This window comes from Salminus brasiliensis, chromosome 17, assembly GCF_030463535.1.
Source record: "Salminus brasiliensis chromosome 17, fSalBra1.hap2, whole genome shotgun sequence".
NCBI classification, from domain to species: Eukaryota; Metazoa; Chordata; class Actinopteri; order Characiformes; family Bryconidae; genus Salminus; species Salminus brasiliensis.
Window position 1 is genome coordinate 10,378,711 of NC_132894.1, and position 18,569 is coordinate 10,397,279.

The window sequence follows — 18,569 nt, forward strand, 5'->3', positions numbered from 1 at the left end:
GAGCAATGTATCAGCTAGAGGAGTATAAAACCCCATGCTGCTCCCAACATTGGGCTGTGGAGCAGCGGAGTTTGTGATCCAGAGCCAATTATGCAATCATTATCCAACATCTACTGTAAAGCCTTACCAGATGAGAAATAGCTGTTACTGCAGTAAAATGCACAGTGTCTTTATTATGCAACATAAAATGAATAGTAGAGTATCAGTATTTTATGTAATCACAATTATTGTCTTTTCAAACGGTAAGCCTGCATTTAGACAAAACTTTATTAGACAAAAATTATATCATAGTATATTATATGTACTTTTATCAACATATATATTATTGTGTTTATTAACACAAATACGTTACTTAATGTACATATAATATAAAATAATATACATCTATACATAATTCGAATTCAAACATATAAAATTATAATTTATATATCAAATACATATATCATGTGTGTAATAATTAATAATTGTTTTATCTAACAAATCATATTTATTATTACTTTGACGTTTCATTTTTCACAGATTCACAAAGCCTGTTTTGCTCTGTACAGCCTACAGTGGAGCTGATTGGTTGACGCCGTGGTTATGCGAGGTAATCGACCAATCAGCTGCTCGCTGTTCGTTGCCTGACAACGCAAATGCTTGTCGCTGCGTGTCCCCGTTTTGCTGCTGAAACTGGCTCTCGGTTGAAGAGCGAAAACTACGAGACTTACAGCCGGACCTGCAGGCCTATATTCCTCTGTTTACAACCGCGTACAAAATCAGCACAGCGTTTATGAGCAGTTTCCCTTTTTCTGAGGCGTTCCTTTAAAATCTCTGTCGACGTGGGATGCCCTAGATGTCCTGGTGATGCTCTTCGGTGCTAAAGAGACAGTGAGTGAGCCTTTCCTTTCAGCTAGGCAGAGTTTCATAGGTAGAGGTAGTGCTGGCTACGCATGGCCCCAAATTTATCTGTGAATGTCTCAAACGAATGTCTTTTACAGTCAGTGTTAGCGCAGTCAGTCTACAGAGATGGGGCTCATAAGATTTGGGCTACTCCTGCAGCTGATTGGTTACTTAGACTCGTCTGCAGTAGCGCGATAGTTATAAACGTGTTATTTGTGCTGATGGGGTTTAGCGCAGTCTCTGCTGTATGCTGGCTGCTCGGATTAGACCTATAACACGACCTAAAACTATGTTTGAGACATGTGGTGGTATTGTATAGGCCTACTTTATTTAGTGTTACTAATATGCATGTTTTAATGTACATATAGGCACCTGTAAAAATGAAAAAAGCTCATTATCTGGGTTATTGATATAGCAGTTATTGATTATTTACTCAGTAAAGCATTAATATTAGAATAAAGTCAAATACATACACAAATAACGCAACATTCATCCTCCTCATTGGAGTTTATTATTAATTATAGTTATTAATGCCTGATGATGTTTAATCAGGTGAACACATCCATGCACTGGCTGAGAGAGTCCAGGAGAAATCTGGAACTATATATATATATATATATATATATATATATATATATATATATATATATAGGTCAGGTAAGGCCTTACTAGCAGCATCCTTCCAAGCATCCAAGATGCGTAAAAAGGTGTCCAACATCCTAAAATGTAATTATGGGACTAGCCGCATATTGCCCTTGCAACTTCTGATGTCAAAGTACTGCATCTACCATCAGAAAGCACATGTTTGCACTTGTCTGATTTTCATTTTTCCCATTTTCATGGGAGGTGTGCAATGAGGACGCCCTTGCTGTCAAAAAGAGACTGACATCAGGGAAAGACTATAGCATACCAGAGAACACAGAGACCAAGACCAGGACTTCTGGAACAATGTGCTTTGGACAGATGGCCCTGATGATTTAAACCAATGTCTGTGGAATGTCTGCCATATTGTCAAATTTGCAACCGGACTTTCCGCAGTAGTCACATACTCATTTGGTAGGACCGCACCCTTCTCACAGAAGAAGCATGTTTCAGACCACCTGCACTGAGCTTAGAGCACAGATTTTTCCCCTGAATACCTAGTTTGTCTGGTAAATGTTTCAACAGTAAAAGTGCAGTTCAGTTGCTCTACAACTCAGCTACTCCATGTAATGGACAGAAAGGGTGCAGTGCAGGCACTGCAGCAGTCTCTTCCAGCCAAGGCTTTCAATGACTTTTCATTCAACTCCGCTTTCTTATGATATAGCAGAATAGGGTTTGAAAAACTGATTGAGAAATATGGGGATGGACGGAGCTACACATCAAACTGCGACCAGCCAGACGCGCTAGACCTTTGGTTGACTTTTGAGAGAAGTTGCGCTGACCATGCTCTCTGCAGTCATTAATTTAACCCCCAGTCTTTCAATATTGATTAAATGAATATCAAATGTCTCTGTGTTTAAATGTGTCAGAAAAGTCCTTATTTTTTCAAATAAAACATGCATTTGAAACACTTGCTTCATTATGAGCTGTATTCAGTGTAACTAAAGTAGGCCTACATAGTACCTCTATGTTTGTCTTAAACACATACCATTTTTAAGCATTAGGAAACATCAAGCCCATGTGTAGCCCTAATATACTGTTCGTTTAAGATTGTGCCAGATTTCTTTTTTCTTAGCAACGTTAAATGCATTGCTAACATGCTCTTTTTCAGATTATTTGTAAAGGTGTCTGCTTCTAAGTAACTAATAGATCCACATAGGATTTATGGTCCTGGGATATATGGAAGACTGAAAGAATGCCAGAGTCATCATATGGTAATACAGTTTCATATTATCCATAATACTATGCTTTGCATGATGTTGTTATGCTTCACATGTGATTTAAGCACTGTGTCCTAAAAGTAATATAATTCTGCATTTGTGCATGAATGGTCACTGTGGCGTTGAGTAGTGCCAGTAGTGGTAACTTGCTCTCACAGGCTTCAACACTGAAGCTATGAAAATACGATACAATAGATGTGAAGAAACCGGAGAAGGGGCGGGGGGTTGAATGGCACGTCTAGTATGCAAATAGATGGTGTCTGGAGCCAGTGGGAGAGGTGCGAATTTTACTCATCAAGGTAAAAGTCATGCACTCCCTAAACCATCACTGCCTTATGAAATTAGTTGTGGGCGTGGCCATGCCAGAACACACGTGTATGGAAGTTTGAATGCAATTAAATTGCGCTACACATGCAATTGAATGTACTGTAGATGTCATACCTGCATTTTCTTTATGTAAAACCTGGTTTATGTAAAACCAGAACTTTATTCAAATACAATTTTAAAAACTGTATTGTAAGAATGTGCTTATTTTTCAGTTATTATTATTTGACCTATTATTTAGTAGCAGCTATTAAATTAAATGAAAGACTCAATGTATGCAGTTCAACATACAGAGTTTAAAGGGGATGATGAGTGTACATTTATTTAACATCTTCTCTGTACATTCCATACAGTGTCTATTATAACTTGACTCTTTTGCTCTACATAGTCAGTCTCGTGTGTAAAGGGAATAAATTAAGGGACTAGAAATAAAACTGGAGTGCTATTTTAAGTGCGGGTATCTCTCCTAACCTTGATAAGACTCGGCATGTGTACTGTCGTGATTGTGATGATCTTTTCCACACATAATCATGACTAAGATTCATTACTGCTTTTGCCAAGCATAATGACATCTTAGAATTGATAGCAGTTGTGTGTGTATTAGTTATTTCTGTTTTGTGTAATGTTACACAGTTGCTTCTGTTGGAACTGAGCATTAATTCTAACTTGTAGCTTTTATTATTCCTTCTACAGAAGACATCAGCACCATTTACTGTTACTCTACAATGCCTCCATCCAGGCAGTACAGCCATTCCACAATGCCTCTCCTGCCTGTTAGTCCTTACAGTGGTCCCAGTGACTTTTGTACAGAGAGCAATATATCAGAGTGTATGCTGTACATCAGTCAGGTAAGTGTGCATTATGAATGGGTCCAAAAGGTTTCGTATTGTATGGTTTATGTTGTTATGATGTTTTAATATTAAAGCCGTGAGTGATGCCATGGAAAAAGCACTGTAGTGCCTAATTCTAGGTGGTGTAGAGATTTTTAGGGATGCATGATGATCTCAGAAGCATGTTGGGTGAAGTGAAAGACATTGCTTATCTCTATCTAGAGTGGTATCTGTCAGAGGGGTGGAATATAATAGTCAGAAAGTGAACAGCCAGTCCTTAAAGGTCATGTGCTGAAAGTAGTAAAAGTGTAAGGTCAAGCGTAAGAATGTAAGCAACTTTGAAAAGGCTCAGTTGGTCAGAAACCACTTGTGAACCTACGACAGTGTTATGGGCACCTAAGGCTCATTAATCTGATCCGTGGAGGCTCCACCTCACAACTTAGAGGACTTGAAGGATCTGCTGCTAACGTCTTGGTGCCAGATCCCCCAGAATGCCTTCAGAGGTCTTGTGGAGTCCATGCCTCAAATGGCCAGATCTGTTGTGGCGGCACAAGTGGGAATTACTCGCTATTAGGATGCGGTTGTCCAGTGTAACTATCAGCATTGAACAGATTAAATGTTTACTGTCCTCTAGTAAAGCAGTGTTTAGGTGAGTTAAGGTAACATTGGGTGAAGGGTCTTATAGAAATGTCACTAATAGAATGCCAGAGCAGTTGAAGGAGAAAACTAGCTGGTAATTCTGTTAGCCATGTTGATTTGCATTAAGCTTAGTAATTGGAGAGAGTGAGTTAAGCTATTCCATTGGCAGACAATTATGCTTTCATGGACTCCTGGCCTTAGTTGGCCCTGAGCCCAGTAACAGGAGTAAGGAAAGTGTGCTATTCAATTAGCAGGCAAATATGCTTTCTTGGCTTCAGATGACATCACTGGGAATTGAACCAGCTTTCTCCTGATGCTCTTTGAGAGCTCTCACTTTATTCATTTTACTGAATTTTACTTTATCCATTAGATTTTGTTCCAGTTTCTACATTATATGAATGTTTGTGTAATTGTATTCATTGCCTTATGTGGAACCAAGTTAGGAGGGGGATAGCTAGGTCATGCTTCTGAGTTAACCTCTTCTCAACCAGCGACTTAACATCATTAAACAGTTTTAACAATTATTCCACCTCGAAATTTATTCTGTTAACAGTAGGCCATGGTTGCTGAGCAACAAAATAATCAGACATTACTTTCCTGTGTCCCTGTTTTACATTCCCAGGAGCTTTCATCTCTGGGTTTGCCGTCCATTTTCTACAACATGAATGGGATTCGAGAGCTTGATGTCATTGCGGCACTAAACGGCATGTATGATCTGCTGCAGTTGCATCGGCGTGCTGTGGGAATGGTGGAGGAGCTGGAAGTGGAGCAGCTCAAGGTCAGCAGTGACCTACACTGCCAGCAGCTCACTAGCTCCAAACTCAAGGTTTGTTTTTTTCATAGTTGGAAAAAAAACTAGTCCTACATTCCTGTAAGGTCTCGTAAGAAAAAAAACACGGTGTGACACAAACACTGCTTTTACAAGCGATAGGCAGCTTCATTACACACAATTTTAAAGATAATTAATCTCAAGGTTTATGAATAACCTTTAGACTAAAGAAAGTCTTGTCTGTTTTCCTTGCTATGTAAAGGACCAACTTGAACTCTCCAAGAAAGAAAATGTCAGATTGCGAGAACGAGAGCGGCAGCTGGAGATAAATGTAAAGACCTTACAAAATTGTTTGAAAAATGAGAAAGAGGAGGTAAGCATTTAACTGTGGAATGGTCAAAATAGGATCTCATGTAGTGCTGATTATAGCAAATGCTGCATAATAACCATCCATGTTTTGCTTTTCAATTCTATCATGTTAAAAGAATCTTTTTGAAAGCATGCATATCATGTTAACTATGCTTCATAGGTCCAAAAGCTTCAGAACATCATCGCAAGCCGTGCCACACAGTACAACCATGACATGAAGAGGAAAGAGAGGGAGTTCAGTAAACTTAAAGAACGTCTCAGCCAGTTACTGACTGACAAGAAGGACAAGAAACAGGGTACAGAGTCTTTGTTGCTGTCATGTGTGAACAGTACTATTAAGACGAAGAGACTTGTTTTGCATCTGAATTGCAGTTGCAATTATGTTAGTCCAGGCTAAGAAGTATTGTGTATGTGTGTGTGTGTGTGTGTGTGTGTGTGTGTGTGTGTAATACAGAGGCAGGTGTGCACAAGTTAAAACTAGGCAAGTGGGTCACTCTAATGCTGCCCTGAAATGCTTCAATAGATCTTTTACGTGTGTAGTGGTTTAAAGGGACAGATATTTTATGCATTAGAATAAAAGAATCCATTACTATGAATTACGTCAGAGCCACTCCACAGTCTACAGCCTAATGAATGTTGTTTCCATGAATAATATTAAAGACATTTGATTAGACTCATTTTTTGTGGGAGGAAGAGACATTCAGAGAACAACCGGATTTGATTGCATAACACATATTCACCACAAGGGGGATGTCTTGTACTTAAATTTGCAAGAAGAGTCTTTATTCCATTAATAACTGAAAAGCAAAAGCCTTAAGCTTCTTTCAGGAGTCTCCTTCTTTTTATCATACCATATATGATTTGACTAAGTTGTGATGTCAATGGTATTTTAATCATGATGGAGTAAAATGGCATTGACAGGAATTAAGCAGTTTCGCAAACAGTTCAGCAATGTCAAGTGATCAAATGACACTAAAAATAGAGTTCCTGATGTTTATCTTTCAAATTATATGTGGTGAATTGGCCTTAATGTGTCAAGAATTATAAACTAACAAGGGGAAATAAAGATTCATTATAATTACAGGACAAGAACAGTCTTTATTGCATGCATATTACAATTTGCTCAGATTTTGCAATAACAGATAATGACCACAAGGGGGAAGCCTCAATTGGCTGGAGCGCCATTCGTCATTCTGGAGAGCACAGTTCCACTGCTCCACAGCTCAATGCTGGGGGGCTTTATACCCCTCTAGCCCATGCCTGGCATTAGGCACACTGCCAATAGGTTAATGTCTACATTTAAGATGATTCTTTATCGTATGCCTGTGTTTGCTCTGTCAGGGATGGACATTTTGAATTATGTTGGAAGGTCTGATGGAAGGAGAAGTCAGTGGAAAACTGGGAAAACAGATGCAAGGTAAGTTACGATCTCGCTCTTGTCTCCTGTGATGTGTGCTGTCTTATTTAAGTAATACCCCAAATGGATGAGAGTATGGACAAAAGTATTAGGACACCTGCTCATTCATTCATTGCTTCTTCTAAAATGAAGGGTATTAAAAAGAGTTTATCCTGCTTTTTTGGATTAACTGTCTCTGTTGTCCAGGTAAGGCTTTTTGCTAGACAAAAGCATTAGTAAGGTCAGAATGTTTGTCTGCTTCAGAGAGTCCTATTCCATTGGCAGTACTTATCTACAGTAACTAGACAAGTTGTGTGTGTGCATTTGCACATCTGTGTCAGCAATTGGTGCAACCTAAAGTAGCTGAATGCATTCATTAGAAGGGGTGTCCACAAACACTTGGACATATAGTGTATCTCATTCACTTTCTCCATCAGACACGAAAGCGAAATGTACAAGACTCTTCTGAATGAGTTCGATAAACACCAGAAGGAACTGATGTTGGAGAATGCAGAGCTGAAGAAAGTGCTCCAACAAATGAAGCGGGAAATGGTGGGTATTTTAAGTCCAAAGAAACACAGCCAGAAGGAGGAGACAAGCACAGAATTTACAGATCAGGTCAGTCTATTTTAGTGTAAACAGCCAGGTAGACGTTTAAAAAGTTAACATTTAATGATATTTTTAAAATATATATTTGTTCTTGACAAAATATCGTCTGATCAAGAGTTCACACGTCTTTTGTAATGTTTTGCTTAGCAAGCAGCGTCTGATGAGGAAGAGACTTCAGAGATTTCTTGTGAACATGCCCGAGAGAAGCTCACCAACAGCATTCGGCAGCAGTGGAGGAAGCTCAAACACCACGTAGAGAACCTAGACAACAAAGGTACGCTCAGGGTTGAAAGATTTCAGTGAAGTGATCTTTTTAGAGAAGTAAGATGGGAGAACTTCAGAAAGTTGTGAATCAGACAATCTGCAGAGTTGTGAATGCACTGTAGAGGACAAAGGCATATCAGGGAAGTGCAAATGTCTAGTCTGAAGATTAAAAACAAAGCCTGAAGTTAAAATTACAAACGTTAATTCATTTTTTTGTATTTCAGCATCAATGGTGCAGCTAGGGAGGGAGGTTGGTGAGGAGATGATTTCCAGAGATATCCATCAGGAAGAGATGGAGAGACTTAAGATTGAGATCCAGCAGTGCAAAGACTTCATTCAGACTCAGCAACAGCTTTTGCAGGTAAATTATCACATAACCATATAAAATCAAATGAAATTTATTTATACAGCTCTTTTTCCAACTGGCGTTGTCCCAAAGTAGCTTTACAGATTCAATCATCAGTAAGAGGACAAGAAATTAACAACATAAAAAGACATGAACACCTAAGACCCCCAGTAAGCAGGCCAAAGGCAGCAGTAGCAAGAAAAAGATAACCCAGTCATTAGGCAGGTAGCAGTGGCAGGAGGGTGGGTAGCTGGTCTGACACAGTTGGTAGGGGAGCCTGGTGGTCAGTCTGGAGGGTGGCAACTGGTCTGACACAGGTAAAGGGGACCCCAAGAGTCGGCCTTCTAACAGGTCTTCTAACATATGATCTGTCTAATAGGCAGAAGACTTCACTTTCCTTTTTCTAGACATCCCTGTTGTTCATGCATCGTCTTTTATGTCTTATCTGTCCCAAATAGCAACAGCTCAACACTCCCTGTGATGAGGAGACTGCTGCTGTGCTGAATGACTGCTACATGTTAGAAGAGAAGGAGCGATTGAAAGAGGAGTGGAAAACATTTGAGGAGCAGAGAAAGAACTTTGAAATGGAGAGGAGGAGTTTTACAGAGGCAGCCATTAGACTGGGCCATGAGGTAACTGGTTATCTGATTATTGCTAGTTTATTACCAATTGTTTGCTTGTCACTTGTGTTTACATGTTACTGTTTGCAAAGTTACATCAGAATAGCATCAGCTTTTATAGTATCACCATTATAGAGTTAATTAAATATGTTTATAGAAGTTAACCCTTTATTTTATTTATATCTTTAAATTATTGTCTGAAGTTTTCATTTGCTGATGTACAGAGTTAACTTCTAAAGAAGTCTTTAATGAACTCTATAATGGTGATGCTATAAAAGCTAATGCTACTCTTCTGCTGAATATATTTCAAGGTAGTTTTTAAAAGTTGTTATTGGTTTTTCTGTTACAGAGGAAAATGTTTGAAGAAGACCGTGCAACCTGGCTAAAGCATCAGTTTTTGAACATGACGTTTACAGAACACATGGCCATAAAAACACAGAATGCCTTATCAGACTGTAAGTGGTTGTCTTCTTTAAAGCACTTGCACTGAGCGTTATGCTAAAATTAACCTCATACACACGGATCACTGTTTTCCCATTTTTCTACAGATTCGGTTCAAGAACAGAAACATACTTCAGGACCGAAGACCCCACTTTAGCGATGGCACCCCATTGCAGAGCACTTCCTGCCGCAGAGCCAATCTATATGAGCGGTAACTTCCTGCACATTTCTGCATAAAGTGTGTATATTACAAACATGGCTTGATATTACAAAAATCATTCTGTCATTTCGAAAAGGTGCCATGAGGTCTGAATACTGGATATTTTATTTTTAGGGCTTTTACTGTGGAAAGTCATTGTAAACTCTGTATAGAAATATGATAGGCTGCATAAGGAACCATCTATATTAAACAAAACATAACTACTGTATTTCATCATTCCTTCATCATGCAGTTTGCCCTATTTATGGAACAAAACATATAGAATAACCATCAGTGACTCTAGTTTGGATTAAATTAAAAAGTTCATTCTAATTCTGATGTGTGCGTTGCATGCTTCAGCATTAATGTGCATTTTGGTATTATCTTAATGTAATATGGTGATTATGCCAATTGCAAATCCTACTCAATATATTCTCTGAAGTTTTGGTAGACGTTTTTTTAAGCATATGTACTGTTTATTCCAGACGTTTCAGTAGATTAGTAGATGAAGTAATTGTGTTTTGGCATGCCATTGTTTTTAGTTCAGATAAGTTTGAAGTTAGTGTGATGGTTTATTTTCCATTTATTAATTGTGGCTTACTGGCCTTAAGTTTGTAATTATGTATTTTTGTCTTGTTCTGCTAGAAGTTAGTTTTGCTAGCTTCTAAGATTGCAGCTGTTGTGGACTTCATTACGTATATTCAGATGAATGTTAAATACATTAGTTTTATATATTCAGCTTGTGTGACCTTTTTTTTTATTTCAATAGAAGTGGAGTATTCCCCAGAGTAGTACAGTAGTTGTAAATAGTAGTTGCTTTAAATGAGCTTTTTCCTCAAATGGAAGTAGAGTTTTTACAAAAATGGTGATAAAAGAAAGCACATTTTTTAGTGTCGACAACAAGCCACATAGGCTTTTTTAGTTTCTCTTAGTTCTGGGGTGGATCTATGGGGTGGTGCTTGCTTCCCCATTTGTTACTTCAATCCTGCAGCCCCTAAAGAAACATAGGAAAAACATAGGGGACCCAGCCGTGGTCCATCTAATCTCTTTTGTCACTTGACGCGATGCTAGCCAGCAAGGCACAAGATGTTTGTTATCATTGTGTTTTTATTGATGATATATTATGTAGTTCTAGTCTATATTTAAAAAAATACTACGTTTGGCACACATCTCAGACTTTTTGTGAGTGGGTTCCAGTTGTGTGTAGTGTAGAAGCTAAATGCTGCACCACTGTGTTTAGTTTTTGGTAGATTCTGGATTTTACCAGCTGACCTGTATCCAAGGGTTTTAGTGATCTACTGAGCATATATTCTTTAAGCAGATCACAAACCTTAAACATCCCAAGTATGCATGATCCAATGGGTGTGGTGGATTTTACATCAAGACAACATTTGAATTGTTTGGGGAAAAAATGACTGGATTATTTGTTGCAGAACCTCAGTGATGAACTTGATTTAATATAAAGGTCACAATGTAATCACCAGATGTTCGAAAAAACTAAACAAACAACAAAAACGTGGTATACTTAGTTTCGTGGATGCTCATAATTACATTTATTTGCTTATTTGTAATTAAATGAGTCAGCTTCAGGCAGTAATGTCATTCAGCCAATAAAGTCAAAATATCAAATTAAGTTTAGTTTTGAATATTCTCAATAAATTTAAGTACTTTTTTGATGAGGGTATTAAAGTCCAAATTCTTAATATCCTCAATGGCGCCACGAATGTCCATATTCTCAAGAGCTGGAATGCTTCCATCTTTTTCAATGGGCACAGCAACAGGAACAGGTACATCCATTTTTGACAGGGTCATCTAGTATTTAGACAAGGTAATATTAAAATAAACACATTACAAACTGTAGTTAGTTAAATATATAAAATTGTCATATGATGCCTCAAGACTCAAGTTCTTACTTTTGGAGCTCTCCAAATGATGTTTGCTGACGTCTGAGTTGGTAGTGCCACAATGAGGGCAACCTCCTTGTCTTTGTTTTCAGCTCTATCAAGAGCAAGTCCAGCCAGGCGAGCTGCTCTGAGCAGTGGGAGGTACTCTGTGGCCCTTTTGGTAGAAAGAAATAAGAAGATGTTAAGTATAATTTGTAGTTTGACAAACTACAAAACTAAAAAAATATATTTTTTAAATGTGTACCTTTTAGCATATGTGGCTGCAAAGGTTATAAGTCTTGGGAGTTTGTTCCACTCCACTTCCAAACGGACAGCAGGGTTTGATTCAATAACACCAGTTTCAACTTTGAAATCTGCTGCATAGTCCTGGCACTCTGCTCCCCAACCAAGCCTGGCCTATTAGGAGTGTCCATTGTCAGTGCAATCAGCATTGTCAAATTTTGACAAAGATAAAGTTTGTTTGTTCACATAAAAACTGCAGTAGAAGACCAAACCTACGCTGACTTTATGCTTGCTTGGCAGTACACCATCAGCACACATCTTCCATTTCTCAGCAATAGGGGAAAGCACAATCTGTGCTCTTGAGGTGGCTTTATCCAAGTAGACAGCAACCTGGTATTCTAGATTGCGATCACTTCTAACAGCACGAGCAATGATGGCAAATGCAGGAGGAATAGCATCTCCAAGAAGCTTGACCTGAAAATATCAACATGCACTTACATTATTCCAGTGCAGAAGATGCTGGTTCTGGTCTGGTAGATTGGCTATTGCTCCTGTTTGCTGACTGCGATTAAAACATAAGGGCAGATTTCAGTTAACCTGTCTTTGGAGGGCCTCGATGCTAGATGAACTGCTGGACCTTGCATGTGATGCCAAGTACTGCAACAAAAAGAAAAAAAATAATATTTCTTCAGAAGCAAACAAGCAACAATCATTTAGTAAATAACTATTAATTTATTGCAGTTAACTAACGTTTTATGTCTTACAGCAGATAAAATAAGAAAGCAATAAATATATAATAACAAAAGAGTTACCTGTTCCTTGTGGAATTTCAGGAAGGGTCCATATGTATCGTTACCCTAGGAAGAAACATGGGATGAGAAAAACTCATGATGAGCTTAATGAACCTTTGTGGTAGGGCAAAAATGAAATCCATTTATTGTGATAAAGGACATTAATATAATATTAATATAATTTTATTTTTTTATTATTTTTTAAAGGAATGCAGTTATATAAAGCTATATGAGAATTTTTTTTATTTATGTACTGTTTGAGATCTACATTGCTGCAACAGTTTCTGCAAACTTTGAGTGTACCACTCAAAAACTGAAATTGATCTTTCATGTTACATGGTGAGTAATTATGCTCTGAGCTATAAGGGAAAGATTTACCCTAAACATTTGGGAGCTAGAAGATCTTGAAGAGCTACTGGTACTCCTGCTGCTGCTAATGGAGGAAGCAGAGCTGCTGGAGCGTCTCGAATGGCTCGAACGACTTGAACGGCTTGATCGGCTTGAGCGGCTTGAGCTACTTGAGCTGCCTAAACGGCTTGATCGACTTGAGCGGCTTGAGCTGCTTGAACGGGTCGAGCTGCTAGAGCTGCTTGAGGAGTTCTTGTTTTTCAGTCCAGCCTCCAGGATTTCCCTCAGTTTCATCAGGATGATGTTTTCTTCTTGGCTTCCAGCTTCAACAGCACTGATTTCCCTAGTAAGCTTCTCAGCTGCCTTAGCACCAACATGAACCTCAAACTCCAGTCTTTCAAGAGCAGGACCATCACCTGAAGCATAAATTACAGTACATATCTCATATTTTTATTACAAATAATATAACTTCAGGAACCGTGATAACCTCAGGACTTACCTTTAGAAACAGAAATACGAGCTGCGTGCTGCCCAATCATATAGTACAGAGGGTTGTACCCCATAAAGCCAGCATGGCGTGAGTTAACCTCGAGGCATCCCTTAATCTCAAAGTAGGGGACAGCACCACACAAGGTCTTCTGAATTGAAGCAGGTATCAAGGAGTCAGCACCAGAGTGCCCAGCAGGTGCCAAAGATGCTACTCTCTCAGCAGGGAGATCCTCAACATTTCTGGCTACAGCAAGAGTCTCAAAGCTGTTGATTGAAATGTTCACATGTCAGGGTGTTTTGAATTTTTATTTTACGCTGAGATAAAATGTATTACTCTTGCTTCTATTACCTGACAGCAGCAATATGAGCAGGAGCAGCAGCAGGCAGAACCTCCACCTTGATGTTTCCTCTTGGAAGGTCAGCTCTTGCAGCCACTTTTCCTGGCACAGCAGTGTGAATCTTTCCTCTGGCCATGACAGCGGCCTGAATCAAGGCAGTGTTTACTCCAATCACAGCAAAGGTATGCATGGCAACACTGAAAGCAAGACAAGACAGATGTTTGATGTTTGGCAGATGTTTTTCTATAATGTTCCAGTCTGCACATTTAGTCAGTCATATAAAATGTATCTGTGAAGAAGCACCTTGGTCTGGCCTCAGCTTGCAACTGGATGTCAGTCTTCTTCAGCTGATCAAGAGTGACGGTCTCTATCTGCTCAGGTAGGGGAGGTGTAATGACAGCCTTTGCTGAAATTATGAATAATATTATGTAATTACACAGATTTGGAGATTTATATATTTAATGCTTGTGTTTTACATTGAGGTGAAAATCTTACCATTGACAGCTGCAGCAGCAACAGCAGCAGTGTAAAAACCAAGCTCCATGGGCACACCAACACCAGTGGGGACAATGCGGCGTACCTCAGCTGCCAGCAAAGGCTTGGCATATTGGATGGCAATGCCAGCCTGCAAGGCTTTAACAGCCTCCTTCATCAGTTCACGTGCACGTGGTTTTGCAGTCTATAGGGTGTGCAGATGATATGATATTTTACATGCAGTTTCCAAAGTAGACACAGAATTCTTCTAAAAGAGCAAAGAATCAATAGACTACCTGTGTTGCCTGCTCAATGATCTGCTCAATGAAGGTTTTCTCAATGTTGGCAAAAGCAATTTCCTGTCCAAAGAGTTTCACGTAGATGGAAGCCAGTGGCTGACCGGCTGGCAAGGCCTTCCAGTTCATCAGCTTATAGAGTAAAAATTAAGATTAGAAAAAACAGATATTGATTAAGCTATATTCAGCTAAAATGAGGATGTAATGTTCATAGCTTACTGCCTTCAAGGTGTGCTTTATCTTGGTAACACGATCAGCATTCCGATCTCCAGCAGGAGTTTTCTGTAGAGCTTCCTGGAGCCCCTCAGTTCTCACACCAACCTGAATGAGGTGTAATAAATAATAATAAGTGATAAATATCAGTTCCAGTGGTTGACAAATAACCTGATTTTGTAACAATTCCATTAACATTATGAAAAAATAGTCATACCTCAAGAACATCAGCAGCTGCTCCAGCCAAGTAGGCACGAGCTTTTGTCACAACAGCTCTGGGCAAAATAGTGGCAGCATCATTGATGATGAAAGCACTACCAGCAGCACCAACCATGGCAGGAGCTTTAAAGAGAAAAGGGTGTCCTTTTATTAAATAAAGATTTTCTTTAAGTTGGCAAGCCTCATGAACAATGTGGGTCTTATTGAAACCTACAGATATAAAGGTCCAAGTGAAGAGCAGTGCTTGAAAGGTAGCTCAGTCTGTCCATTTTCGGGCTCAACGCTCTGATGGCAACATTAGCTGCAGCAGCCCTGTAACCAACAAACTTGTCACTTCCTGTTTTTTTTTTTCAGCAGTAAGAAACAAATGAACTTACTAAACAATAACAAGCCTTCTTACACATGCATCAAATCAGGGGACATGCTTCTGGTCAGAGACTTGATGTAAGAGTATGCAAAACTGGCAACTTCCATGTTGGGCTCTTTCTCCAAAGCACCAGCAACAGTGGACATTAGAGCGACTGAGGGCTTGGTTTCAAGTAGCGCAATACAGGCAACCATACGGACTTCAGGATGAAGATTCTTATCCATGAAAAGTTGCAGGGCCACTGGCTGAACCTGAACAGACCAATGAGATGATTTAGCTCCTGGAACAAAATCAACCAAAACTGTACTGTGGTCACAGATCATCACATACTTACCATCTTTGGCTCCTTCTTCGCGATGTTCCTGAGAGCCAAGATGGCATCAACTTGAACTTTCATGGGCATGGTTGCAGCTGCAGCTCCGAATCCAGGCAAGAGCTTCATGATGGGTTTAAGGCTAGCAGGGTGACCAGCATTGCCCAGAGCCTTCAGAGCCAGGGTGACTTCAGATATTTCAGCCTTGGCAATGGCTTCAGCAGCATGCTCATGGATAGGCTGATGAAATGAATGATATAATTTGTGATTAATAGTTTTTAAATTGTCATTTATTATTATTCTCTGCTATACAAACTCATCTTTTACTGTTTATTCACTGATTTCCTGTCTAAAACCTAGTAAAGCTTTTAATTTCCAACAATAAAAGAATTATCTTTTATTTTCTAGCTTCAAATCTGAACTACACCAAATGTAAGTAAACTCTGCAGATATTTGTACCTTGAGGAGATCAGCAGAACAAGAAGGAACTTCAGCACAGTGTTTGGCAACCATGGAACCATAGCCCAGCATGACCACCTCACGCATTGCTGGAATTGCCTTGATTTTGGGGCTCAGTGCCAGGCCCTGTCCAACAGTTTACAAGGTTAAAATTTGTAGAAATATTTATAGTATCTATAGTATCTACATTTATAGTATAAGTATCTACATTGCAATATGTTACACAATAGAAATGTACTCACAGCAGCCTGTTGAATAGCAGCTGGATCAGCATTGGCCATGTGCAGTCCAATCACAAGGGCCTGAGTGAATTCAGCAGTGGTGAACTCGCCAGCATGGAACTTTTCCTTGATGAACTTCAAGGCTACTGGTGTGCCAACAAAAGGGACTGCGTCCAGAATCCATCGTCTGCATGAAGAAAAGTATAAAAATAAGTATGTGTATATAAACAGTGTCTCTATTTACTGCAGCTTTCAAGAGCATTTTACCTGTGAACAGGTTTGGTCTTGTACTGATCCCAAATGGTTTGAACACCCTCAAAAGTAGCAACACGCATGAGCTGGACAAGCTGAAGGAACTTCAGTGGAGCATCCTCATGGACCATGGCTGCATTGTTTGCAACCAGATGCTGCAAGACTTCCGCAATCTGAAACAGAGCACATACAAAGCTTCATTATCAGAGCCCTTGATAATGAAAACAATGACATTGTAAAAGGTTTATACAGGCATACCTGTTTTATTTATATATTTACAGAAAAGGTTTAGGTTTGCTACTGGAATTTTGTAATGACACCTGTGCTTCTGCGTTGTTGATCTTTAGAAGCTGAATGGGGGTTTGCAAAATCTCAGTGGCAAACTCATACTTCAGGCTTCCACGGGCCGCATATTCAGCACCGGCTGGAGCAACAGCAGTGTTCTGGACCTCCAGTAGGGCCAGTGTTTGCCTGAAATTAGAAAAAAAAATGATCAGATTTCTTTCACTAACTGTTTAAATGTTTTACAAATGTTTTGCAGTCATCATAGTATGCATCATACTTGGCCCTCATTTGTGCTGCTCCAGTGATGGTATTGAATAGTGAGAACTGGTGTAGCTCTTCAGCTGTAGCCTCTGCGACCACAGCACCAGCATCAGTTGGCTTCATGACGTAGGTGTAGGTTGCAGTTCCAGTCAGACTCTGAAGTCTCTGTGGTGAGGAAATAATGGGTTACAGAAGATGTCCATTTGAACAACTTCTCAAATTGTAAAAGTGAGGCCTGCTTTTGATCTCACCTGCTGGCATTCAGCACACTTCTCAGCATAAGCCAAACCAATGTCCTTGATGGCCTTCTCATGGCAGTGGGTCAGGTCTTTGGACTTTGTCACAACAATCTGATGGGTCTTTGCATCCTCACTGATCATATAGTGGGCCTTGCAGACTCCATGAGTTCCAGCCTTAGAGTATTAAATAACTTTAGCTGACAGAACAGAAAGTGATTTCCATAATAATAGATATTACGTTGGCATTGTCTTCATTGTCTTACCTCATGCAGCTCATAGACATTCTGGGTGTTCTTGATATTGAGCTGGAGGATGTTGAGGATGCCTCTGTGCAAGTTCAGGACAGTAGCAGACACTCCCGCAGGGGCGAATATATTACCTACCATACCATTGGCATACTCAAATTTGATGGGAACTGTAAGTTGAGGGTTCAGAGCGGCAAGGAGCTTAGCAGCAGGAGCAAAAGAATCCTGGGGCCAGATCCCGGCATACTCAAAGAGCTGAGGATCCTGGAGCTAAGGACGAAATAATCACAAATATATTATAAATGATCATATTTAGTTCTGCTACAGTAGTTACTTTACCCATGTATGTGTTTTCCATAGAAATGTCCGTCTGAACATTTTATACAATGAATAGTTACTTTACCTTCAGAAGGAAAGTATTCTGTGCCTCAGCCCTGATGAGAACCTTGCTGGTAACTTTTACTCCAGCCTTGCCCAGACCCTCCTGAGGCAGACCGCCCAAGATCAGACCCTCATATTTGTATACAAAGGTCTTACCAGCGGAAAACTCTGGAACTGGTGAAATATTTCACTGTAAGTTTCTCTGAAAAGATATCTAAACTGTCAGAATCTACAGCGTTAGAGAAATACCGCTTTAGTACTTACCAAGGTTGATCTGATTACTCGCTAAATGAAATAAGAAAAACAGAAACTATCAATATAGAATCAATATTACTCTGCTGAACAACAAAAACTTCTAATTATTAAATAATTACAGCATTATTACTAAGAGTACGACTTACCCACAAGGGCCACAGTCAGAGCAAGCACGGCAGCTCTCATGGCTGGTGATTTGTGGTGAATCCTTGCAATGCCTGCCTTTTTATTGTAGCGTTTTTGCTGATTGCACTGTCACTTCTGTATAAATGATTAACTCATATGTATTTTGATGCACATGAGATGAAACCTGTTGGGTCAGGAGACTAACAAATCAATTGACATTAGGTCAGGATAGTCTGACCTCCTATTTTTGCTAGGACAAATCAAATGTCAACATGTCAGTTCCTTGTGAGTTTTGTAATGCCTTTTTTGTTATTCTATTTT

General features: G+C 39.4%; 2 protein-coding genes across 6 annotated transcripts; one reads left to right on the plus strand and one right to left on the minus strand.

Moving 5' to 3' along the window:
- The first annotated feature begins 671 nt into the window (after positions 1-671).
- Positions 672-15,996, plus strand: LOC140537807 (afadin- and alpha-actinin-binding protein-like). Of its 5 annotated transcripts, none has more exons than XR_011977687.1 (15): positions 672-870; positions 2,636-2,738; positions 3,762-3,916; positions 5,160-5,363; positions 5,569-5,679; positions 5,836-5,971; positions 7,017-7,092; positions 7,509-7,689; positions 7,828-7,954; positions 8,169-8,305; positions 8,749-8,922; positions 9,260-9,365; positions 9,459-9,562; positions 13,661-13,824; positions 15,933-15,996. XR_011977687.1 is itself a non-coding variant. In XM_072660061.1 (13 exons), the coding sequence occupies exons 2-13, from the start codon at positions 2,720-2,722 to the stop codon at positions 9,506-9,508; spliced, it is 1,476 nt and encodes a 491-aa protein (XP_072516162.1). In that variant the 5' UTR covers positions 672-870; positions 2,636-2,719; the 3' UTR covers positions 9,509-10,288. The 5 variants fall into 5 exon arrangements, 1 of the variants encoding a protein (XP_072516162.1); XR_011977686.1 differs by lacking the exon at positions 15,933-15,996 and adding an exon at positions 13,962-15,899; XR_011977684.1 differs by lacking the exon at positions 15,933-15,996 and having other exon boundaries at positions 13,661-15,899.
- LOC140538525 (vitellogenin-like) lies at positions 10,530-18,308 on the minus strand. The gene is made up of 28 exons (XM_072661118.1): positions 18,269-18,308; positions 18,132-18,152; positions 17,890-18,041; positions 17,505-17,756; positions 17,254-17,415; positions 17,019-17,167; positions 16,777-16,927; positions 16,472-16,629; positions 16,226-16,391; positions 15,984-16,109; positions 15,546-15,764; positions 15,245-15,462; positions 15,059-15,156; positions 14,843-14,967; positions 14,632-14,733; positions 14,413-14,544; positions 14,138-14,321; positions 13,946-14,048; positions 13,654-13,839; positions 13,315-13,568; positions 12,871-13,231; positions 12,489-12,522; positions 12,274-12,333; positions 11,953-12,150; positions 11,699-11,850; positions 11,464-11,608; positions 11,219-11,362; positions 10,530-10,544 (listed from the first exon to the last, which is right to left on the minus strand). The coding sequence occupies exons 1-28, from the start codon at positions 18,306-18,308 to the stop codon at positions 10,530-10,532; spliced, it is 4,107 nt and encodes a 1,368-aa protein (XP_072517219.1).
- Between the last annotated feature and the right edge of the window lie 261 nt (positions 18,309-18,569).